The following is a 26,388-nucleotide window of genomic DNA, read 5'->3' on the forward strand; positions in this document are numbered from 1 at the left end:
AAGAAAACCAGAAAGGGACCCTTAGATCCGGGTGGATAAGCTTTCAGGCGGGGGGTCGCTTCCTTAACCGTACCAGAAGAAGAGGAAAGCACCAGGGGTTGATTTGTTTTACGAGTGATGGAGGACGTATCCATTGGCACTTGATCATTGGTCAAAATTTCGTAAGAAGGAGATTCAATAGATTCAACATCTTCGGAAGGGTCAATGCTGGATGAACTGTTTGCGTGTTCTTCCGAGGCGACTGGAAGAAATGGAGAAAGGTTAACTGTATCAGTCGTCTCCATTTCGGCAATATGCAGCGGAATCAATTTTGGGACAACGTTAGAATGTTTCGTACTTGATTCATCATCCGAGGAAATTTCGAAGCGCGACGAACCCCCGCCTTTGTCTTTTGGTTCCATGGGGTAGTATTACCCCTTCAAAAGACAGTTCAAAATATATGTGCAAATAAAATAATATAGTGGACCAAGAAATGTGAACGGTGTTTGGCTGGTTTGCACTTAACGGTAGTTTTAATAACAATGAAAATAATACTAATTGCAAATAAAGGTAATTACAAAATATTTACAATAAAAAAGGGGAATGCAAAATGCGATTGCACTTTGGGTAAATTAACCACAAATAATGTACGGATTAATAATTATAATAATAATGAAAAAAAATGTACAGCAGAAAAAAAAATAACGTTAGAAAAAAAAAAAAACAAAAAGCAAAACAAGGGAATTGCCCTTTAGGGGACTTAATACTAATAATAAATTTATTATGAAAAATGAAAACGAAATTAACGATGAGAAAAAAAAAAATAGTAAGAAAAGTAATTACCGATGGTAGGTGAATTGATCACCTGCTAACAACGTCGGAGAAAGGACAGACCGTAGACAAGGAGATCGGCAGAACGAAGTAAATACTTATTCAATGCATCCAATGTATGCTTCTCCGGTGCTGTTGTTTTCGATAAGCACGTGCTGGTCAGCAGATGGATGTATTGTCCGGGTGCTGCTAGGAATGAAGATTGAGCAGCCGGTTGGCAGCAAACGGCCGCCTGTTGATGTATGGCCTCTGGTGTGCTGATGATGATGGCACAGCGGATGGCCTTGGTTAAAGTTGAACAGTCCAGCCAGAAGACTATGCTTAAGGCTGGCTGCTTCCGTGGTCCGGAACGCGGGTAAGCGATTATATGCACTATAAAAGTAACCGTAAAAAACCACGCAACGTGGGGAAAAAACAGTTCACTTTTCTGCAAGAACCACTTCACTTGACTCGTAGGTAGCAAGAAAACACGACCGACTCTGGCTAGCGTTCGGAGAGGAATGTAAAAATGATTAATGAAGATTTAAATCTGTAGACTCAATGACATTTCAATTTACATAATAACAGCTCGCCCCGTAGTAACATTTGCCGAGCAATGATTCAAAAGCGATTTCCATACTAACTTCAAATGTATTTTACAAATAGTTCCAGAGCACGGAAAATTATGAAATTTTGGATTCCGGCTCAATTTTTGACGTAGAATCATGATATGTAAAAAAACTGGATACCCTTAAACAAGCCAATTGAATAAATTGAATTTATATTCCGATTTCAGTACAAATCTGACGGATTTTCATAACTATTTTACCTGTGTGAGTGTTTTCGTGTAAGATAGACAATAATACAGCGTACCTTTAGTAGCTGTCAAAATACGTTGGTTCAAAAAGCTTCCTACCACATATACAGAATTGCGTGTACGATACAAGGCAGCGCGTTTCCCGATGAGAGTGCACGCGTTGGTCTTCATCGTCACAGCAGCGAAGTGTAGCGTGGATCAAATTGTTGCGTAGGATGTAGCATGCTGAGCGCGTAGAGAAAATGTGGTCACAAATCGCGCGTCGCACAAAACAGCTTTTGCATAGCAAAAATTTTCCAACATATTTTGTCAGATGGAAATTGCGTTGCAAGCTATCAATAATAGAGATAACGAAATGGGCTAAATTCAATATTATTAAGAGAATTATTGAATTGTACTTCAAAGGCAGTACATATTGTAGGTGGTTAGGATGAACAAGTTGCCACCTGTGCAGTGCACATGTTGCACATGTGGACGCGACGCCTCTGATTTCTTCAATTTACTATTTTTATTACTCTTTCAAACAAATTCACATCTTTTCCCTCGTTGAGTTTCTGTTATGGAAACTGACGAGGGTGAAGGGGGGTCAAAAGATGATGTTCAATCAATTGAAACCTCTTTGAATAAACCTTTTCGTGTGAAGGTTTATCCTTCCAGTTTTTCCGGTCCATTTGTAGTGTATTTTCGTAAGAAAGAAAATCCGATTAACGTTTTATTGATTTCATCTGAAGTTTATAAAAAGTACAAATCGGTAAAAGAAATTAAAAAAATTTCTCTCGATAAGTTGAGAGTAATTTTTGGATCAAGAGATGATGCCAACTCTCTTTTGGAATCCAAAATGTTTTCTAATTCCTATCGCGTGTATGCTCCTTGTGACGCATGCGAAATAAACGGAATTATTTATGATGAATTTTTGGATTGCGAAGATGTTAGGAACCATGGTTCAGGAATTTTTAAGAACCAATCCCTTTCTCCTGTTGGAGTCCTGGATTGTGTTCGTTTGTCAAAACAATATTTTGTTGGAAATGATTCCAAATATTTGCATTCGAATTGCATCAAAATTACGTTTTCTGGTTCAGTCCTGCCAGACTTCGTAATTATTGATAATGTAAAATTTCGCGTGAGGCTTTACTACCCTAAGCTCATGCATTGTGACAAATGTCTCCTTTTTGGTCACACTTCCAGTTTTTGCTCCAATAAACAAAAATGTTCGAAGTGTGGCGAAGCGCATTCTTCGTCTGAATGTAATAAAAATTCGGACCTTTGTATTTATTGTAAACAGAAGCACAAATCTTTGAAAGATTGTGCTGTTTACATTGATCATCAATCCAAATTAAATAAAAAAATAAGAATTAAGACCAATTTATCATATGCTGAAGTAATGAAATCTTCAGATAACATTTCTTCAGCTAATGTTTTTGAAATTTTACCCAATGATGATGGAGTTGAATCATTTGATAATTTCAATAATTTTGTTTACAAACCTCCTAATAAAAGGAGAAAAACTGTTAATATTTCTTCGAACAAACAAAATAATATTTCTAATGAACCTCAACCATCAACTTCTTTTGATATGAATTTTCCTCCCCTTAAGGCATTTGCACCTCACAAAAATATTCCAGGTTTTAAAAGATTTGATTCTGATTGTTCATCCAAGCCTAATGAGCAGTCCAAGACTAACGAAAATTCAAGTCAGTCAATTTTGAGAATCCTTGAAGAAATTGTTGACTTTTTGGGATTAAGTGATTTTTGGAAAAAAATCATTAAAATGGTTTTACCATTTTTGGCCACTCTTTTGAATAAATTGAATTCATTTGTTCCCCTCATTGCCTCATTATTTTCTTCCTAATGGCTTCAAATAATTGCAATAATTTGAACATTTTACAATGGAATTGCCGCAGCATTATTCCCAAAATTGATCGGTTGAAAGCATTAATTACAAATTTTAATGTAGATGTGTTTTGCTTGAATGAAACATGGTTAGGAACATCAAAATTTTTCCGTATTCCACAATTTAACTTAATAAGGAAAGATAGGGATTCATCATTTGGAGGAGTATTAATTGGTGTTCGTGAAAATATTGAATTCAAACATTTAGTTTTATCTTTTCAATCACAAATAGAATACGTTGCTGTATCTATTAGAAAAGGAAAATGTGAGTTTTCTATTGTTTGTTTTTATATTCCTCCAAATGCAAGTTTTTCGTTGTCTCAAATAAAATGTATTTTGAATGAAATTCCTCCTCCATTTTATGTATTGGGCGATTTCAACGCACACAATTTTGCATGGGGTAGTGAAAAAACGGATGGTAGGGGTTCTCTAATTATGGATTTGATTGATGATTTTAATTTAAATATTCTTAATGATGGATCGATTACTAGGGTTGCTGTGCCTCCCAATAATCATTCATGTGTTGATTTATCCCTTTGTTCAAATAATTTATCAATGCAATCTTCTTGGAAAATTATTGATGATCCAAATGGTAGTGATCATTTGCCTATTTTAATTGAAATTCAAACATCTAAATACAATAATATATTAAAAGAACCATGTGTTCCTGATCTCTGTAGAAATGTCAATTGGACCAAATTTTCTGACCTTATATCTGATTCATTGATAAATACAGTTAATTCTGATTCACCAATTGAAAACTATAATACTTTTTCAAAGTTATTGAATAACTGTTTACGGAATTCACAGAACAGGAAATTAGTGTCTGGTACTGTAAAGAAAAATCTTCCTTCTTTTTGGTGGGATGATGAGTGTTCCATTTCTTTAAAGAATAAATCAGATGCTTTCAAATTATTTCGCAGATCTGGTTCCAGAAATCATTATTTATTATATTGCTAAGCTGAAGCACAGTTTACAAGAATAACAAAATTTAAAAAGAGAAACTATTGGAAAAAAATTGTTGAAAATCTTGACAGAGAGACTTCTTTATCGAAGTTATGGTCTGTAGCTCGTAATTTAAGGAATTATAAATCGTCTCTTCCCACTGTTTTGGAATATTCGGAAAAATGGATAGATGATTTTTCTTCAAAAATATGTCCTGATTTTGTACCTCCTCCAATACATTTCAAGGCAAATTCTTTGAATTATTTTCCGGAACTTTGCAATCCTTTTTCATTGGATGAATTTAATATGGCGTTATCAATTACCAAAAATACTGCTCCTGGAATTGATAATATTAAATTTATTGTATTAAAGAATTTGCCAGATGAAGGAAAACTTCATTTACTTTCAATTTATAATTCTTTCTTATATCAGAACATTGTACCTCTTGAATGGCGTTCTATTAAAGTTATTAGTATTGTGAAGCCTGGTAGAGATCCTTCATTTGCAGATAGTAGAAGACCAATTAGTTTGCTGTCATGTTTTCGTAAACTGTTTGAACGAATGATTTTAAACCGCCTTGAATTATGGGCTGAAGATAACAAAATTTTTCCATCTTCTCAATTTGGTTTTAGAAGAGGTCGTGGTACCCGTGATTGTGTTTCACTTTTGGCTTCACAAATTCAACTTTCCTTCAATAAAAAGCAGGATGTTGTTTCAACTTTCTTAGATGTTTCTGGAGCATATGATTCTGTTTTAATTGATTTATTGTTCAATAAAATGAACAATTTAAAAATTCCAAATTTGATTTCAAATTTTTTATGTAATTTGTTTTCTTTCAAAATTATGAATTTTTTTCATGATGGATGTTCCAAAACTATCCGTTATAGTTATTTTGGCCTTCCACAAGGGTCTTGTTTAAGTCCTTTTTTGTACAATTTATTCACAAGTGACATTGCTTCCATTATTCCTAATGGTTGTAACTTACTACAATTTGCTGATGATAATGTGATTTCTATTAGTGGCAAAAATAGAGAGATCATTAGACATTTTATGCAATGTACCTTAGATAATATTGATATGTGGGCACATGAAAACGGTTTTTCTTTTTCTGTTCAAAAAACAAAATATATTGTTTTTACACGAAAATATTCTTCCACAAATATAAATTTATATCTTAATGGACTTGAAATTGAAGAAGTTGATATTTACAAATATCTTGGTATATGGTTTGATTCTAAATTGAATTGGAACACTCACATCAAATATATTCAAAAAGTTTGTGCAAAACGAATAAATTTTCTACGAACAATCACTGGTACTTGGTGGGGAGCAAATCCTTCTGATTTAATAACACTTTACAAAACTACTATTCGTTCAGTTATGGAATATGGTTGTTTTACATTTGGTAGTGCTGCACAAACATATTTTGTCAAACTTGAAAAAATACAATTTCGTTGCTTGAGGATTTGTTTAAAACTTATGAATTCAACTCATACTCAATCAATTGAAGTTTTGGCAGGTGTTATTCCACTTAAAATTCGTTTTCAAGAATTGAACTGTAAATTTATGATGAATTGTTTTTCTAACAATCATCCGATTATTAATATTTTAGGCTCTTTATTTGAAATTAATCCCACGAGCAAAATATTAGACTCCTTTAATCATTGTTCTGTTGAAAATATTGTTTCAATTCCTTGGAATGCATTTTATAATTCTAATATCAGCATTCATACTTATCAACCATTAATTGACTTGTCTCTAATTTATGAATTGAAACAAGTTCCAAAAATTCAACATTCTAATATTTCTAAATTTTTATTCGAGCGGAAATTTAATGGAATCACTCCTGCGCAATTTTATTATACAGATGGTTCTTTGATTCATGATAATGCTGGCTTCGGTGTGTACAATTTATTTTCAGCTCATTTTTTTAAATTACAATCTCCCTGTTCTATTTTCATAGCAGAGCTGATTGCCTTATATTTTGCATGCATCTTGATCAAAGATTGTACTCCAAATATATATATTGTTTGTTCTGACAGTTTGAGTTGTCTTCATGCATTGAATACAATCAATTTTAATTTTAAAACTCATCATATCATTTTTATGATTAAAAAAATACTATTTGATCTCAACTCTCAAGGATTCGTCATAAAATTCGTATGGGTCCCAGCTCATTGTAATATTTATGGAAATGAACAGGCTGATTCTTTAGCTAAATTAGGTGTGAATCGTGGCGTAATTTTCAATCGTGATATTTCGCCTTCTGAATATTATTCAAAATTTAAAAAAATGTCTCTTTCCAATTGGCAAAATTGTTGGAACTCTGGTGATAAAGGGCGTTGGTGTCATTCGATTTGTCCTAAAGTAAGTCACTTTCCATGGTTTAATAATATGTCAGTTAGTAGAAATTTTATTTGCTCATTTTCGAGGTTAATGTCAAATCATTACATTTGCAACAGCCATTTGTATCGTATCAACATTACAGATTCCAATTTGTGCGACTGTGGAAAATCCTATGAAGACATTGATCATATAGTATTTCATTGCGACAAATATATTTTTCCAAGAAACAAATTATTGAACAGCATAACTAATTTTGGTCTCTCAGTTCCTGTGTCTGTGCGTGACATACTAGGTGCAAAATGCTATCCAATTTTAAAATTATTGTTCCATTTCTTGAATGAAATCTCATATTTTGTTTGATACTTCGTTGTTGCTTTTTTCTTTTCAATTTATTTTCAGATATCAACGAGGTTGTGATTCGTTCCCCGACTGGTTTTTATTCGACTGAATTGATGCCCTTATTCCATACCTAATTGACGTCCCTTTCAAGACAATGGCTCTGTTATGGTTCGTTACCGTGTGAGCCTTTAGATTTAAGTGTGTTTTATAACGTTTTGTGAAAAGATAAAGAGGTTTTGTGCCTCTTTGAGAAAGATTTCCAAAAAGAAATCACTCAAAGGGGTTTTTCCCTCTTTCAAAATTTTTGATTAAAAATAAATAATAATAATAAATAAATTGAATCAAATGAGGTCGTGTATATTTTTTAGCTTGACTCCCACCAAATATAAGCAGCATGCTGAAATTGATTTTCATGAAAAATTGAAGAAAAAAATACAGAAAATGTTTTTGAAAAATGTCTCTTTACTTTTCACTTGCCCCAAAAGTGGGGCAAGTGAAAAGTTTACCGTTTTGAACAATAAATTCAAAAACAAACAGTCATATTCACGGTTTCTATTAGTTTTAACATTTGTTAAGACTTCCCAATGAACAATAACATAAGTAACATGTAAACAAAGAAAATGTTATTCTTTTCACTTTAATTTTCTTCTCTTCAGTTATGTTAGTTGAAATGATTCGACTGCAACATTTCCAATGTTAGTTCTTACATTATAGAACAGCAATTGCATTTCTGCTCTGTAGAATTTCCACCGCTCGTTATTTGTTTTTGAGAAAGTCGGATATAACGTCGGATAACTCTTCGGGAGAAATCAAACGGAATCCTTCAATAACGTATTTAGAATCTTTTCTATGTGGATAGACCTATACCCCATTTTTATGTTTTGAACTAGACATTCCACGAGATTTCCGTGTGTTCTCTAATATTACAACATTTCAGTCAACGTCTTCCTTTCAATTCGCTGCCCGAAGTAGACATATTAATATTGTAATGTTTGGCAACATCTTTTAGAGAAGTTCCATGATTTCTAATAGCTTTTAACGCTTGAGTATAGTGTTTCTTGAATTATCAGCACGTTATGTTTTTCTATGATAATTGCGAACTATGTTTACTTATGGCTACTTAAAGAGAAAACACAAATTGAACCTCTAATGATAAACTTTTCACTTGCCCCACCTGATAAGAAAATTAACGGTGTTTAAATTTAGTTATTTTTAGGTCTACGTCAAATTAATTCTAAAACTTTTTTTATTGCAGTTTGAAACTGTCACAGAGGACAACTAAGAAGTGGTACAGGAAATTATTTTCTGCAACTTTTTACCACTGAAAATATAAAAATAAGATTGTACGCCGCCAACTTGTTACGGAGTAACAGTTGACAGGTAAACAATTTTTCACTCTATTATGCAATAATGGCTGAAAAATCCCAGAAATCTCATACCTATCGTAATGTTCTCAATGGCCTCAAAAGTTTACGCATGAGTTTAAAACGGTTATTCACATATTCAGTAAAATATATCAATTGTTTTCACTTACCCCATTTACCCACTTGCCCCGCGGTACCTTAATTTGTTTATTCAGTATGTTTCGAGATATTCCTTCATAATTTGCTCCTTAACATTTTATTGAGATTATGCCTACAATAACTTCAAGAACTCTTTAAAAGATCCCTTTAAAAATACGTTTTGTTGAAGCTTTCTTAGGATATTCTTCATAAAGTTTGACCTTGTACTCACAAAAATCTATTTTTCTATAATTCCGATATTCCTCTAAAAAATGTTTAAAGATTCCGTCAGAAATTCATCCGATTTTTTTAAAGAATTTCTGTGCTTTATCGAAGGGCTCATACAGGAATCATCCCACAAGATTTTCAGGAATTTGATCGGGAATTTCACCAAACACATTTTGAAGCATTTAATCATCTCATAGGTATGGGCATAACTTTTGAGATTTATGCACGACTTCATGTAATGTAATTTATGAATGTTTCTACACCAAAAAATAATCCATGGAAACTAAAGAAATTTTCTTGGTTTCAAACTGTAAGAAATATTTTTGCAAACATTCCAGTTCAAATCTTTGAAAAAATGTTCAAAACGCCTCTGGATGCGTTTTAAATAATGTTCAAGAAAATGTATGTGAAAATCTACGGATGAAACATTCTTTGAATTATGCTTAAAGAAGTTCCAAGAAGAGCTTCGAGGCAATTATTTATACTATTTCGAAGGAGTTGCTACAGAATTAGATGAATTTTAATATGAACCTCTTCAGGAATTGACGTGTTCTAGGGATTTTTTTCCGATAATTCAAGGATCATGTATACCTAGGAACACATGTTGATTCAGTTTGTCTTACTGGCCAGAGCAATATTGCCGATCGAAGGGACCACAACGAACCGAATCTTCAGAATTTTTCTCCAAGACTTTAAGGGGGTAGGATCCGTCATCGATATCATCGAAACTACGAAAGCAGTTTTTCTGTTTAAATTTGAAGATAATTTGATGAAAATGTGTTCACTGTGTTTCGGGTGCAGATAAGAATACAGTGAACACATTTTCTTGATTACGAAGGAAAACACTGCTTTCGAAAATTCTGAAATCAATGAAAGATGCTGCCCCCTTAAATAGACCCGTCATTCAACACTGAAATGCGATTAGGTCTTCACTTCGCTTACTACGAAAAAATAGAGTGGATATGTTGCATAGTTTCATGCAAATAGGGTGCATTGGTAGTGTATAATGATCGTTTTGGCGTGAAAATCGTGAATGAAATGTTAAGAACCGATATTCTCCTCCCGTGATAAAAAAAAACCTGGCTACGCCCATATTCATCGCCCTCTCAAAAGTCCATTTAAGTTCTTGATGCGGTTCACAACCAATAATTAATACCTCAAAGTTTTAAAAGCAGGAACAGCTTAAAATGACCCGATTTTGTCAGGTTCCCCATTTTGTCAGCCTAAAATTCATCGAGGGGTTGACAAAATCGGGTCCTCACTGTATAAACTTTGTAGTGACCAAGTCACTAAAAAATAACTCGCTACCAGTCCTGCGATCCCGAAACTTACTTGTGAGAATTCCGTAGCGCCCCTCGCCTATACGTGACAAAGTGTCCGCTGTTGGCTTCGCCCGAGTGCACAATCACCGCCAGCAGCCGGTACAGATTTTTCGGGAACATAGCGCCAAAGGTGTACGACCCAAAATTGAACGCACTCCCAACCGATCCGACTGGGGTGTTCTGTTCCGTTGGCGCTCCTCCGCCGCCGATCGTTGCCTCGTAGGCAGCCGCCCCCAAACTGGCCGAGTACAGAGACATAGTCGATCCCCACGGGGTGCTCATGGCACTGTTCAAACTGGGCTGCACGAAACTGTACGGTGCCATCGAGAGCGTTTCCGGGAAGTGGACGAAGTCTTGCCGCTTGTAGGCATGCCCCGTCGGAAGCCACGTCGTCCGGGCAATGTGAATACATAGGCAAGCAGGAAGCTTGCTGAAGGTGAGGGTTTTCGTGTGTGTGGTCGTTTCATTGCACGATTCGCACTGCACTCCGTTCAGGGTTTCGGGTTGGATGAATTCGGTCAGAAGACTTCCCACGGAAATGCCCGGGTTCTTGATTTCCGGTAGGGAAAGTGTGACGCTGTCGAATTTGTCGTAACGGACAACGGATTTGTATCCGCAGCCGGAGCAGCACAACTGACTGCTTAGACCGCCCCGGAACGGATGGGGCACTTGAATCTGTTTACGATCTCCCCAGACGGAAACCCTTCCCGGACCACGGGTCAGCCTTTCCAGGGACCTGCAAGATCCGGACGATCGCTTGTCCAGCGTCCCGTTGCGACTCATGTCCGTAGCCAAGATCGATTTCGGTCTGCTCGGTCGTCCGGAGAACGTAGAAATGATCGAAGGTGGTGATCCAGCGCAATCCATTAACGAGCCTTCCAATCCCGCCATCGAATCCTCCGTTTCCGTGCAGGTCGAATGGGGCGAGTCCGGAGTGTGCGCTTCCGATCGAACGTATCGAGTCAAATTAGTAGATTCGTCATACTCTGCGTTGCAAAAGTCCGACAGCATGGCACTGGAAGGTCTAGCCGGAGGCATCATCGCCCTCAGTTCCTCCTCCCCCAGGGCATCCGACAGACATCCGATCTTCTTCGGTTTCGTCACTTCCTCCTCCAGGGAATTCAGCAAAACGTGCAACAGCTCATGGGTGTCGTGTTCATCCGGTGGAATGACCCAGCCCTGGGCGTTCAACGCCCGGATGACCGCTCCCGGGGAATACGGATCGCCACGTAACGTTGGATGTGTCCCATTGACCACCTCCAGCACATTCTGCAGCGAGCTGACCAACGTTTTCTTGTCCTTGGTGTTGTGCAACTGCAACCAGGCGATAAACTGCGGGCAAGCGGCCAAAGCCTGAAGCAACGTATTCAGGAAGCAGGTCTTGCCAAAGTTATGCAATCCGGCGATCTGACCGCGCCTCTGCCGCAATCGAGAGTTGCCTGTCGAATAAAAAGTGCGATCCCAAAGATTAGAAACAATCAGATTTTCCTCTTAGCTATCAGAAAGCCACTACTGATTGATTATCGATTTTTCCCATTACTCACCAGAGGGGCCCCAGAATACGAAAGCGCCGACGACGACAGCAGCCGTCACTCCCGCGGCCATTAGGAATCTGTCACCTTCCATCTTTTGCTGTTCGCTGCTGTTAGCACACTATTTTCTCATTTCCAAATAGCACAGCCGAACTTTACTTGTTTTTTTCGTGAAAAACTTGGAAAATGTTGCTGGAAGAAAAGAAAAAAAACTGCTGATTTTCTGTTGTCGTTTTCTTTTGTTTTTGCTTTTGTTGACAGTTGTTTGGGTCGTCCAGGAAAGACGAAACGGGGAATAGCTGTCCGATTATGAGATGTGAACAGTGCGTTTTCATCGCATCCATGGAAGGCTGTACACTAAAAAAATGATCAGAATCCTGCTTTTTAAAAGCGCTAATGGCTGCCGCAAATAGGCTCGCTTTCTGGAATGGATAAGCCGATTTGACGTTTGGCTTGGGTCGTTTAATATTGAACGGACCCAAGCCAAACGTCATATCGACTGATCCCTACCAGAAAGCGAGCCTATATGCGGCGGCCATTAGCGCTCGTAAAAAGCTGGATAGTCCATTTTACGAGACGTTTTTGAACAGCTGATCGCTTATTTCATGCACAGCAAAAAAAGTTGTTGAATATTACATCGAAACTGCTGCAACCAAGTCATTCCCTCGGTTGTGTAATATTACACAGCCCGACGTACTCGCGGGCTATTGGTGTAATGAAAGCGACCGATGTAATTTTTCCGATGTAATATATTCGACGTACAAAATACGATGTAATCGATGCGGTGTAATATAAAAACTATGTAATCATAGCGATCGCAAATCCCCCGTGCGAAAAAAAAAGCGATCCCAAATTCTACTCAATGGTTGATTAAATTGCTTTGTAATATTTTTTCGCATTTAAATAATAGTTATGATGTTAAATTGGGTTTTACCCACAGACTAAGTTATTGAGTTTTGGGATCGATTTAAACAATTTAATCAACCATTGAAGGGAATTTGATTTGATAGTAAGATAAGATATGTTTCAAACAAAAAAAAATAAATTTACATTATTTATTTCATTTTTATTGCTTCAAAAACTTTAAAATGATGCAGCATAACGACTGGAGCGCTTCAGGTGATAGTCCGAGAACCCGCAGTGGACAGAGATTAAATTCAAGCCTGCAGGCACTTCAGGTAGTGATTAGTTTCTTTCAGCCAACAGTGAAATGAATCGTAGAGCATGTTTTTCGTGCCGTTCTAAAAAAAATACAAAAGAATATATTATTGAATTATACATAAATATATATAACTTAAGTATACTACAACGGATCGATATTTTAAACGGAAGTTCTATTCAAATGTTTAACGGAAATATGAGTTTTCATTTTTTTTTTCTGCTTTGGGGAAATCTTAGATGCAAAGATTCAACAAACCCGCTTCAGAAAACCCTCTGGTACTCTGGATCGCCCATTGTCCTCTATAAAAATTCTGAACTCAGATCTCGATAGGTATTTCTACGATGAACAACATTGCCGAAGAACGCAAAGCAATCCGGTGCTTGTGAAAAAAGTTATTGGACATAGACTATTCGGAGATTTTGCCCGATTTTGTTATTATTGTTATTCCTTTACGTGTTAATCAACGTCGCCTTGCCAATAGGTTTTCATTGAATAACTTTTTTCACAAGTGTCGGATTGTTTCGCGGTCTTCGGCAATATTCTTCATCGTAAAAATACCTATCTAAGTCTGTGTTCAGAATTTTTATAGAGGACAATGGGCGACCTCTGGCGATTTTTCTTTGTAAAAGTAACTTTTCCCATAGTAAATCCCATGCAAACTTTGAACGGCTGGCGCTAAAATATAGTTTCTCCGATCGAGCTGAACTTTTGTACAGTTGTTATGGGACCTAAATGCAATCCAAAAAGTAGACTGGAGCGAGAATCTAAATTTTGTCCCACATTAATACTTAGTCTTCTCGCATGGATCATAAAAGCTTTGAAATTCATTTATGGTTTTCTACGAGTTTTGTAAATCTTCAGTCTTCACTAACTATTTTAAATGTTCTAAAATCATTTGAAAGTTTGAAGATACTGGTGTTATTGCTGTTTGCGTTTGACGTGCAAAACTTGGCTAACTGGGCTTCAAATGCGGTAACACAAAGCAACCAAAGGATACTTAACAACCATGATCCAAATCACCGCCACCCTAGCAAAGAAAATAAAATTTTGACTTCGCCTTCCTTGAGAAAAATCATACCGCGTTTGTTGTTCCCGCATTTGATATTTGCATTTCAAACGTGCACAGCAATATTATGGCCCATAAACATATGCCCCGATGAATAAACGAAATATAATAACCCACCTCAGTTTTTTTTATTGTAATTACTTGAAGAGTTGCTTTTAAAATTTATCATAAAGATCATCATGAATTTCATAAAGGAATACCTTATAGCTTTTTTCGGGAGATTATTGTGTTTTTTACATGAGCTTCTTATAAAACTACATGAGGATATTTTCCTGACATTATAGCATTCCTTCAATATTTTCCACAAGACTTGCTTTTGACTTTTTCCCGCAATTCCTTTAGAAACGTTTCTACACTCAAGATAAACTTCCCATTTGATTCATGTGCCAACCCATATGGATTTTTGCAATGGAGGTATGCCCATACATAGTATGTGCGAAACCAATAAATCATCACCAATCTCTATCTTCATTGAAATCATGATCGAAACACATATTTTTCATAGCTGGCTTGAATGGAATATATGGAATATATTAAATATATTGTAGCTACCTTTTTCTTAACATTAAAAGGAATAATTTCCATTTTTCGTTCCTTGGATCAGAAATGTTTTATCGGAATCACACACGCACACACATGATCCCAATGAAATAAGATCCAAGAAACAATCAACAATGAACAGTTATAATGAGCAAACTTCATAAAAGTTTATTGAAACAAACTTATTATTAAAAGACATGTTATCACACGGAAGTTACATCTGCAGGGTGTCCATTCAAAATCAGTTTTCCAATTCCCGGATTTTTCCCGGGTGTCCAAGAAATTTCTTCTTTTTTATACGATATTGACAAATATGGAGGACATGATCTAATTTATTTATGAATTATTTTTAATACAATTAAAAAAATGGTTTACATTTTAAAAGGGTTTTGGGAAAAAAGATTTAAAATATTTCTGCACATCTTCATCGATCCTCTCTTCCGCTAATAACTTAGCTAAACTAGATAAATCTTCAATATTTCTTATTAATGAAGAAGATATAGTAATTCTTCATCCTACGACAACAGAATCAGTTTTCTGCAATAACGCAAAGAGATTAACGATGAAGAGAAATCGATGAATGTAGATAGGCCCTTATGAAAAAACTTCCACAAAAGGGCAAAATTCAATAGGTTGCTATTACCTTCTAAGAATGTCTTAAGAATTATGCGTTAGACATGGCTTATGCCTGATTTATAGAGAAATGATTGATCTGTGATGAATCTCATTTTGGATCCAAGAAAAGTTCTTTTAACAGAAACAATATTTCCAAATACATGTTATTGTTCTCCTTTGAAGCTGGCTAAAACTTTGGACATGAATCCAAGATTGCATCTTCAAAGTAATCTTCAAGAGATTCAATCAAAATATCAATAATCTAGTCAAATACTTTACAAAAATCTTACCAATAGTACCTAAAGGACCTCTTTATTTATTTATTCATCAAATAACTAGCCATGACATTTGCTTTGGATTATTGAAAGAATTAGCTGTCAATCTGCAGAAATCTATACAAAATCTCGTCAGAGGCCTCATAAGCCAGTGGTTCCCAACCATTTTGGAGCTGTGGCCCCTTTCAAGTTCTATAAATATCCCGCGGACCCATGCAAACAAAAATTTTCTTTTTTTTTGTTAAATAAATGAAAAAGATTTGATTTTTTTTTGTTAAATAAATGAAAAAGATTTGATTTTTTTTGTTAAATAAATGAAAAAGATTTGATTGGTATGTTCTGGTATGTTCTCTCGTGCAGGCAGGTGCAAACCTACTCTCATCAAGTTTGTTCGCGAATCTGTCGTGTTTGTTTTGCGTTGGTTTACACGCGTAAGATGCTTCGTGATTTCCATCTTGGCAAGGAAACTGATTAGCGGTTTAGGAAAATCCTTCGAAAAATTATACATTTATCAATAGATATCCTTGACAGGGTCTCACAGAGATTACGTCTGCGTTCCATGTATAATATTTTCTATTGCCTTCTGCATGGATTTACAGTAAAAATAACAAGGAACTAGTATCTAAGAAACATCTCTAAAGAATATTGCTCAAATTCTACAAAATTCTTGCAGTATAAGCTCTTGCGAAAACTCCAACAAATAATCTCACGATCAATTTGTTGGCCAGGGATTAGCGTTAAAGATTTCCCCAAAAATCGTCTTGAAAGGTTCCCGTGAAGATATTTTTGCTAGACAATTTTTCGAGGATATTGTAAGGAATATAGCAAGCATGGTTTCATAGCCCATTGTATACCGTGGGATGAATTTCGCCTGGAACTGTCAGAAAAGCTAGTCAGATAACCTTCAAGAATCTTCCCAAGAAGTACTGCTGCAGGAATATGTTAAAATCTAACAAGGAATCAAATAGAAATCCAGTTAACTGTATGCGAGTTGCGCCAAGGATTTGGGTGCAATAAGTGAAGAATTTTGAATTTCAAAAATTACACCTATTGTTCATCCCTACGATATTTTTTCAAAGATCTCGTGGATTTTTACAACGAGGAAAATCAAAAATATGTCAGTAATGTTTTGCGCTTTCCTCTAGAAAATATCTTAGTGAAAAATTTTAAATCATATTAATTCGTTTGTTTTTTTCTTAAATTCACATTGAATTAATATGATTTTTCTCAGGAAACTGCTTTTTAAAAAATATGTATCAACATTTATGCTGTTTGAATGAACATTTACTATGTGTTTGTGATTGAAATTGTGAGTAAAAAGAGCTCATGTGAGAAAAAAATTGAACGGATAATATTTAAAAAAAAATCTTATCCAAATGTCAGAGGGACATTAACTTCTAAGGATTTAAAGCAAAATCAGCCAAGGACCTTTTCTAGAGTCTACAGAAAATCTTATTAGCAATCTACTATTAACCATTTCAGTGATCTCTCAGAAAGAATTTTTAAATACTTATCGAATATCGATTCGATTTTCGTTAGGATTCTACCAAAGATTTCATATAAAATTTGCAATGATTTCAAATGGAAATCTAACAATCATCTCGCCAAGAACATTGTCAGAAATCCTCAAGAGGGGTACCTTGAAATGTTTCAAAGATCCTAATCGTTAAGTATCTCTCTATCACCTCACCAAAAAATAATCATAATGCAAAGTACGAATTGCAGACGGTGTTGCACCCCTTGTTAAAAATTCTAGTTTTACCCCATAGTACTTAAAATTTAAATAAACTGGTAGTCTTATGTTTGAAATACATGTTTTCCCGGGGTGTTCACCAAATTCCCGGGTATTTCCCGTATTTTTCCCGGTCATTTGTAATTCCCGGGTTTTTCCCGGTTTTCCCGGATGGATGGACACCCTGCATCTGCATATTATCATTCTTAGTGGAACTTATCCTCGATTTCGTTTATGGCTTGTAACATTTGGTCCCGCTGCTGTTCAGGAACTCTTTGTTTCAAGACTCTCGCATCTGCACAAAAGTAAAAAAATGTTAAAAAACCACTGAGATAGTTTTTTTTTTCTTTTCTAAATACCTGTATATTCAATCAAGATATCGTTGAAATACTGTTATTTGAGTACACCGAGGAGATCACAATCGCGGAAACATTTTTCGGAGACCATGTTTATTTACACAATGTTTTCCAGAAGGGTATGAATACATACTTTGAATGTTCTTCAAATGATATAGGTATGTTACTCAAATACATAATATTGATTACGAGCTTATTTGATATGAGGTACACATACAATTAATGAGAATGAAAATTCGACCAATGTATGCACAAATGCACCTTTATTTAAGGGGGTTGTTTTCTTGAGTGTAGATGTTCCATGAGTTTCTCATATAGTTTTAGTGTACTTTTATCAAATTGAATTTATATGAATATGAATTTATGAAACATTTATGTTATTCATCCAGTGTTTTTTTCTGGATTTAATAATGTAATTCGAACCTATAGTTACTTTTAGAATTGTTCCATTATATTACCAGTTTTTGGTAAATCCAGCAATAGTTTGTTGTACAATTTATCTAAAAGTTCTTCGTGGAATTGTGCCACATAGAATAAATTGAGCATTTAGAATTTCTTTATTAATTTCTTTTGAGTTTTCTCCATAATAGAATAGAGAAGTTTTTTTTTAATCCTGTCAGGCTTTCTTTTTGGAATCCATCCATACGTTTTTTTTCCTTTCCAGGTTGTTCAGCGATTAATTTATGAATTTCCTCCAATATTTCTTTCTGATTATTGTAATATGTACTTTATAACATCGCCTTTGAATAAAATCATAAGAAGATCTGGATATCCTGCAAATGTTTTTTTATAGAAAAAAAAAAATCATAAAATTTCTTGTAAAACTTATTCATGAAATTCCTCTAAGATTTCCTACTGGTTGTAAAATATTATGAAATTGCTTAACCTCTAGACCTTTAGAATTCTTAAGAAGTACTTGTACAATGTTCGTTCTCATGCAAATGTTTTTTTTTCTTTTTTTTTCATAATATTTCTTTGAAACCAATTTAGGAATTTCATTTTGAGGATTTTTTGTAATATGAATACTGCCGTGAATCGCAAGTCAGTCCAATCTGCATTTTCGTCAAAATTGAGTTGAGTTCAGTTTTCAACATATCTTCCAATGCTCTTTCAGCTGCATTAATAGAATAATATGATTTGTTCGAAAAAATTAGGAAACAACAGCAAGTCAAATTGTTCCATGATGAAAAGTAATCGCATAAAAGTCCCACTACAGATTTTCGCACCGTTGAACATAAAAATGTAATTTGTTTCGATCATATTTATATTTTTCTCGGAAAGATATTACATTGTGCATATTTTGATTATGATCATGTCCCTGTTACATTTCAAATATCCCATGAAGCGATTCTTAATCCTATCAGCTTCTTCAGCTGATTCAGCTATTCAGCTTAACATTTCTTTACAAACAAAACTTGATATAGCAAACTGATTGGACGATAGCTAGAAGCTTCTGCAGGATTTTGATATTGACAATGCTCTTGAAACTTCAACAAATTCCATTGTTGAAGCCAGGAGCATTGCAATTCCAAAATGTGAAGTAAATTTGAATCCGTGATTATAGACGATGATCTTAAACTCGACGGGCTGTCCCGTCGTTTTGTGGAAAATGCCCGAACTGTCCCGTATTTTAGGAAATGGAGAATTGGCACATAATTTTCAACACCAGTAAAACAATAAAAATAACAACATAACAAACAGTTTTTAGAAATATTTCAGAGTTTATTGTCTTACTCATCTATTTTCCAAGCAATTATTAGTTTCTCATACAGAGTTAAATGCTTAACTTTTTGCGTTTCTTTACTAATATTTATGAAAAATTTTGGTGGATTTCCAAAATACGGATCTTCATAAGATAATTATTCTATAATACCTTATATGAAAAAGTACAAATATGTGTTTACTTCTGATACGTTATTGATTGGATTACCCGTTTAAAAATTGGATATTTCAATAAAGTAATGAAATAGTAGAAAAGTTTAAGCTTGAATTGGAAAATTGAAAAGTGTAACGATTTTTTTTGGGAAATTCTTAAAAAACGCTGCTTTTTGGAAATCAAAGAATGCGCTTCAAGGTTCTTAAGTTATTTTTATAGTATCATATAGACATGTAGCTTGGGATTCCATAATCTGGTTCTGCTACTTTCCCTCGAATGGCGGTTTCCCGAATGTCGTTCTCCCAACGCCAGTTCTCAGAATGCAAGTTCCCCAAAAAAAAACCGTTTCCCCGAAGAGCTCAGTTATCCGAAAAGTTCTAACACTCATAATTGTCATAACCTTTCGCATTTCAAGGTGGTGAACAATATGTATTTTTGGCAATATGTATTTAGTCGAGAATGATCAAATATCTCCTTCTTTGGTAGCTCATTGATCTTTCTAACTCAACACTATCTCACTACCCGAGCAGAAGCAAAGTTCTGACCATTAAATCGAGATATTGATTTGATTGGCATAAGAGATAAAAGATCTGAAGATAATATCAAAATTTTATTCCTGGAACTTCTGAGCCATAGCTAAATTTGATGTTGGAAGATCTAAGGAATAGCTCGCTGATATTGGTGAGACCTTATAAAAGCTAAATATGATATGCTAATAGTATTCCAGGAGTAAATTTTAGATATTATTTTCGGATCTTTTAACTCTTATATCTTTCAAGTTAATATCTTTTTTGTATGTCCATATCAAAATTTGGTATTGCTTAGCATTTTTCGCCTGCTTGGGTAAAGACTATTATTGCACTTTTTTGAGTTGCATTGCTTTACAAGGGAACGGGTCAAAAAAAGTAGCACAATCGCATAATCTGTCTTTTAAAATTGTTTTGTTTTTGGTTTTTATATGTCCCGTTTTTATCTGGTTGGCTTATGGTCAGCCTAATTGTGAAGAACTATAAACGCGTTGAATTCCCGAAGACATTTTCATCTGAATCCAGCTTTTTAAAAGCGCTAATGGCTGCCGCAAACAGGCTCACTTTCTGGTAGGGATCAGTCGATTTGACGTTTGGCTTGGGTCGTTTTATATTGAGCCAACCCAAGCCAAACGTCAAATCGACTAATCCCTACTAGAAAGTGAGCCTGTTGGCGGCAGCCATTAGCGCTCGTAAAAAGCTGGATACGAGCAACCGCTTATGCAACATAGACGACGACATATGGCGAGTCGATCTATGGCGCTGATCAAGAAGGAGTTTATGGAACTGATCTATGATCTCGCTAATATGCAAAGATTGAACCCACAAGGCATGTACTGACATACGAAGTACCCCTTGGCCTTTCTGTGGGTTTGATGTAAACTTTGATGGCGAAAATCATAGTGTCCTAGCATAAAGGACATAGTGTCCGGCCATAGAGGACACATTTTAGTGAACACCATTTTTGGTACATAATGTAATCCTTCATAAAAATGAATTGTAAAGGTTTATTTTCGTTGTCTTGTGAGTTTTTACTTAAAATAATGTGATTTTTTTATACTGTACAAAAATTAATGGTGAAACTAATGTAGATTTTGAAATATTTTATGTATCTGGTAGAAATCAAGACCAACGTTTATTTATAATTATTGTTTTCGCGGGCACCGTGAATCGCAGCTAATATTTGAATAGTGCGCTGTGTTCATAAAAATCGTAAGAATGCAGCGCCACACTAAAAAACTGATTTCAAAATGCGGCGAGTTGAGACGCGTCGCGAGTCTCTTTGGCGCGATCCGGTTTGGTGGCGGTGCGACAATACCAAAAAACAAAAAGTGTCCGGGCATAGAGGACTTCCCCCTACATTTTGGGAAACAAAAACTTCAAAGTTATTACTGAATATATTTTTTTTAAGTATTTCTGACATATAAAATTTCTTGGAAGAATTCAAGACGGAATGAATGGTTGAAAGTTTACTCGAAAACAAGCTACACACTTGGTTACCAATGGCTTTTAGGGCGAGATCATAAATTAAGCAAGAATTTGTGGAATAATCTTTATAAGAGTTTATTGAAGATTAAGTCTTCATGAAATATTTAATCATTAAACTTTCATGAAATATTTAAGAAATGTATGTGATGAATTCGAGAAATCTTAGAAAGAAATTTTAAAAGGGAACTAAAATTCGTTTAAGAATTTCATTAAATTTTCAGAAAAATCCCTCTTAAATTCCTTAAAGCAATCATTCGAAAAATTTCTTTTGCCATGCCTTGAGCTGAACATGATGTAAACCTAAATAAACAATATTCTGGAGGAACTTTTATCCACTATAAAGAGTATAAGTGTTCATTCACAAATTTCATAAAGCCACAAATTATCATTTTCGGCACCGACCCACCTCCTTGTAATGCATTTTGTATAAATATTCTTCTAATTTCGGCATTATAACCCTTTCCTCTCCCCCGTCTAGCCTTACGTAAATGCTGCTTCTCAGGTTTGTGTTCAATGAGCACTTCCACAGTTATTAACTGAGAGCTTTCTTTGCCAAAGTTGCCATTTTCGCATTCGTATATCGTGTGGCAGGCTCGGTAGATGGTACTGATGTGCTCTTATACAATACAATCCCGAGCGCAAAAAAAATCATTTGTTATAAAATTTCTGGAAAAAAAATCATGCAAAAATGCCTTGAGTAACATCTGGCGTAATGTCACGAAGCCCTAAAGAAAATCATAGAAATGCTCTCAGAGAAGTGTCTGGTTGGATTCTTCAGTAATCTTTAATAAAATACTTGATATATAAAATTACTCTTGAAGTTCTCCTGGTTCCTGATTGGACTATTTATTTTGTTCCTGATTAATCTCTTTTTAAGCATGTGATCTCTAATATTTCCAATTGTGAAATACTCAGGCGCTATCAGCCCTGATAGTGTTCTGAGAAATGGTGCTTTCAGGGGAGAATGTTATAGAATCGTTACTTACCCAAAACAGCGGAGCAGCTGGTGTCTCCGCTACATCCCATGTAGAGCGAAATCATGGTCACCCGTGTGAATTCGGTGGACCAGCCAGGAATGGTTCGTTTTTTGCCATGTGCGATGGAATCGTAGCCTTCATCCAATGGTTTATATTTACCAGATTGAGGTCCACGCTGTCTGTTGACGAAACGTTGGTGTGGCGGAAGTTTTGTAGATGAGGATGATGTAGCTTCCAGCGCAACATCCCCTTTTATTGTTGATTCTTCCGGTTGGAAATTTGTTACAGCTTGAGGAAACAGGTACACCGAACTGCTACCGGAATACGTTCTTTGATCCATCGCTGAGCAAGCAAGACGTAGATGCTGCCAACGCATTGGGTTGACCTGTAGTTTGGAGGAATCGATAACGATTCTTTAGCGTGGAGCGCTGGGTAGTCGCTTTTTTTCGCACTCGATTCCTTTTGGTTTCACTCGATCCGACGAGCTTTCTCCATATTTTCAAGGATTCACTCTTGACGGCGTTCTTTAGGCCGCTGATAGGCTGATTTCGGACAGCAACAGTTGTGTTCCGTCATTTAAGAATGCTGGAATTGAAGATTTTCAGAAAAAATATTCCCAATGAAGTTCCTTGGCATCGGAACATCACTACGGAAATCATATTCAACATTACATACAACGAGTTTACATACTACTTACTTACCTCATTGCATATGTATCAACACCGTCAATGATTTTCCTGCAAAGAAAGAATGAATTAATTCAAATAACATCTTAAAACGCAAAAAATACTTACCAAAACACAACATCCATCGGTTGCGGTAAACTGAAAATGGCGGCTTGAGGCCGAGCACGCGTGCGCAACAAAATCAGAACAGTGTTGCTAGATTTAATATCGCATTTCAAAAGAATGCGATCTTAAATTGATGTTGTGTGATTTTACCCAACTTAGTCGCAACGAGTTGGTTGCAGCTGTTTGCGTGTAATATTCACATTCCGTTCATGTAAATATTACATATATCCAACATAATGAAAAAAATTAATTCTACTTCTGTGTAATTTCAAATGGACGTAATTTAACATCGAACCGGTGTGATTATGTATCTGGAAAACACGATTACATCGGAATTTTTTTACATCAACGGTATTACGTCGAGCCATATTACATAATTTTTTGCTGTGATGAATGACATTTTGACAGAAGTCGGTGTCGTAACTAGTGAAAGTAACAGCAATATCATCAGTTTTGCCGTTTCGTAAAATTAACTATAGGCCTATTCACATGACGTTCCAAAACAGCTGATTGGGAAGCTCTTTGACAGTTCTTCTATGAAAATGACAGCCTAGTGTATGCACCGGTCCTCCATCGATGTAAACAAATGCATAGACGGACCTGTCACTTGAAAAGGCCTATTCTCGCGTAACAATTCGATACAGAGCTAGAATTAGGGCGAATGTGAAAACTAATACATTCTTAAGCCTAGTTTGCTACTGACAAGAAAAGGAATCGCCCGAATCGCCTATCTCGATGCGTGGAAAATTTCTTCCCAGAAATGGTCCAGAAAATCACATTTTTCTGATCGCAGTACGTAGTTGAAAAGAAATGTCATTTCAAATGGGGCAAATGGGCAACCCGGTGCTAGGCAGCCATGTTTTCGTGGTCAGAATCAAACTCAAGAGCAACAACGTACATTGGCCTAATCATATCCAGCTTTTTACGCTGGGCCGCTATAAAATTTTGATTCACCCCCGCTTGACATTTCTTGCTTTCACTATAAAATTTATGGTTAGATCTCAGTAATCCTTGAATGATGAAAAAAAAAATGTTTACGTTAAGTTGTCATATTCTAGAGAATCTGCTATGGGCTTCATATTTTGCATTTATTTAAATAAAAACTGTTGGAATAGAGGTAGTGTCGCACCTCAGGTAGAAGAATCGTCGGTTGAGAAGCATGCGTCGTCGTAGGTAAAAGTGTGGAAGATTTATCGAGAGGTATGATATTTGGATAAGTGTGATTGAATTGTAAATATATACCTGGAATGAATAAAGAGAGTTGCAGCTGATGATTGAGCTATCAGTCAGTTAGCTGCCCAGTTGAAGGAAACATCTACTGTATTGTATTTCTTTATGATTTGCAATCGGATGTGGACGGGCTAGCCTCGCTAGGATCTGCGTGGTCTTAGCGGACTAGCTCTTAAACAGGTTATGGGCCCAGGAACGTGTTCTTACAGCATGTATCGTTCTGGAGGAGGATTGGCCGCATAAGTCGCGTGGCGCAGGACGGGATCCTCAGGCTGGATGGATTGGCCGCAACGGAGGACGGAATCTTTCGGGAACGTAGGCGATACAGGACACTGGATGGCGCTGGCTGGTCAAAGGAGCTCGTGGACAGGATCGAAGTCAGGAGGAGCTCGGATGGATGACGGAGCATGTACGAACAAGGAGGAGTTTCGAGACAGGAGGAGACGATCGTGAGTAGAGGTTGCGACCCTAAGGAGGAGTGTTGGAATAGAGGTAGTGTCGCACCTCAGGTAGAAGAATCGTCGGTTGAGAAGCATGCGTCGTCGTAGGTAAAAGTGTGGAAGATTTATCGAGAGGTATGATATTTGGATAAGTGTGATTGAATTGTAAATATATACCTGGAATGAATAAAGAGAGTTGCAGCTGATGATTGAGGTATCAGTCAGTTAGCTGCCCAGTTGAAGGAAACATCTCAAATACTGTATTGTATTTCTTTATGATTTGCAATCGGATGTGGACGGGCTAGCCTCGCTAGGATCTGCGTGGTCTTAGCGGACTAGCTCTTCAACAAAAACTTATATTAATAATTTACAATATTTTCAGATCAGGTGGCTACATCCAAAGAAGGTCATGTGCATTGCCGAGTTATCTGATGAATGCACCAGTCGGAGACCACAGGACTTAAATTAATTTGAATACACTCGACTTTTGCGTACTGCAGCTACCTTCTCTTACAGTGAACCTATCCAGATAGCTACTAAATATTATTGCAGTGCTTCATTCCCTAGTTCCACTCAGGATACCTAAGAGGACCTCTTACGCCGAGGACCCGGGATCAAATATCATCCTTAAGATAGTCACTTATGACCTTAATATTATACTGGCGCTTTCCTTCGGAAGGAAAGTAAAGCTGTTGATCCTGAGATGCAGCCTAGGGTTGAAAATTTCATATAAAAAATAACCTAAGAGGACTACTGATACTGACATAGACTAAACTCAAATTGATTGTTGCCCAACTTTCTCTGATTCCAGCACCATTCTCCGTCTTGTAAAATTTAAAAGTAATTAAACAAGTATTTAAAGAGTTCTATGGTACAAGGTCATGGACTTTTTTATGAACTCTTGAAGGGTTAGAAGTCACACTAATGCGGAAAAATTAATAATGACTATGGAAGGTCACGACAATCAAAAGCGTGTGGTCTGAAACGGTGGTATATTGATGATTTCACAACAATCTGGTATATGTTCCATTTGATTCACAAATCCATCTATAGTACCGAAGCATATTTCGGCATGTGACGCCTATAAACTTCTGGAAGAAAAATCATTAGCAATGATTTATAGGATTAGAAATGAGAATATAAGATTTGAGATATGAAAAGATCCGAAACAAATATTGATGAAAAAATTTGACAATTCTTTCAACTAGAAATCCTTTATAAGAGAGATTCGCGGAAGCTGACATTTCTGTCAAAGTGTGAGCCAATCGAGCAGCGAGAGCTGTCAAAGTGTGAGCCAAACGAACATGCGTTATGTTTGTTTTGAACTTTTCTTGAGGAGTAATGTTATCCACTTGAAATTATTTCGGTAAAAGTAATTTTGCATGAAGCAAAATAAATGAAATATTTTTCTTTATTAAATTTTTTTCAATGCGATTTTTAGTTGTTGATTTTTTGGGCTGTTTATTAGTTTGAATGTGTAGCTCAAAGATCTATAACGAAACAAAATAATATTTTTAGCGATGAGGAAGTCATGTCCGTGTTACAATATTGTTCTCGACGCCGAGCAAAATCAGCACTGCTGGTCTGTTGCCAATTATTTCCA

At 35.9% G+C, this 26,388-nt stretch overlaps 1 protein-coding gene and 1 long non-coding RNA gene across 4 annotated transcripts in view; both read right to left on the reverse strand.

Moving 5' to 3' along the window:
- The window catches only part of LOC5576542 (ubiquitin carboxyl-terminal hydrolase 30 homolog), a 32,513-nt gene extending 20,542 nt beyond the window's left edge, over nucleotides 1-11,971 (reverse strand). Inside the window, exons 1-2 of the mRNA XM_021839107.1 lie at nucleotides 11,723-11,971; nucleotides 10,189-11,617 (exon numbers count right to left, since the gene is read on the reverse strand). Coding sequence (XP_021694799.1) covers nucleotides 10,189-11,617; nucleotides 11,723-11,804 — 1,511 coding nt within the window. The 5' untranslated portion in view covers nucleotides 11,805-11,971. The remainder of the gene's footprint in view (nucleotides 1-10,188; nucleotides 11,618-11,722) is intronic.
- A 962-nt stretch (nucleotides 11,972-12,933) lies between these two features.
- Nucleotides 12,934-23,304, reverse strand: LOC110674784. 3 transcript variants are annotated; one of them, XR_002499195.1, is made up of 4 exons: nucleotides 23,119-23,304; nucleotides 23,026-23,061; nucleotides 22,334-22,970; nucleotides 12,934-12,951 (listed from the first exon to the last, which is right to left on the reverse strand). It is a non-coding gene; the product is annotated as an uncharacterized LOC110674784 (long non-coding RNA). The 3 variants fall into 3 exon arrangements; XR_002499194.1 differs by lacking the exon at nucleotides 12,934-12,951 and having other exon boundaries at nucleotides 22,152-22,970; nucleotides 23,119-23,299; XR_002499196.1 differs by lacking the exon at nucleotides 12,934-12,951 and having other exon boundaries at nucleotides 22,163-22,909; nucleotides 23,119-23,291.
- Between the last annotated feature and the right edge of the window lie 3,084 nt (nucleotides 23,305-26,388).

The sequence above is a fragment of the Aedes aegypti genome, chromosome 1 (assembly GCF_002204515.2).
Source record: "Aedes aegypti strain LVP_AGWG chromosome 1, AaegL5.0 Primary Assembly, whole genome shotgun sequence".
NCBI lineage: Eukaryota > Metazoa > Arthropoda > Insecta > Diptera > Culicidae > Aedes > Aedes aegypti.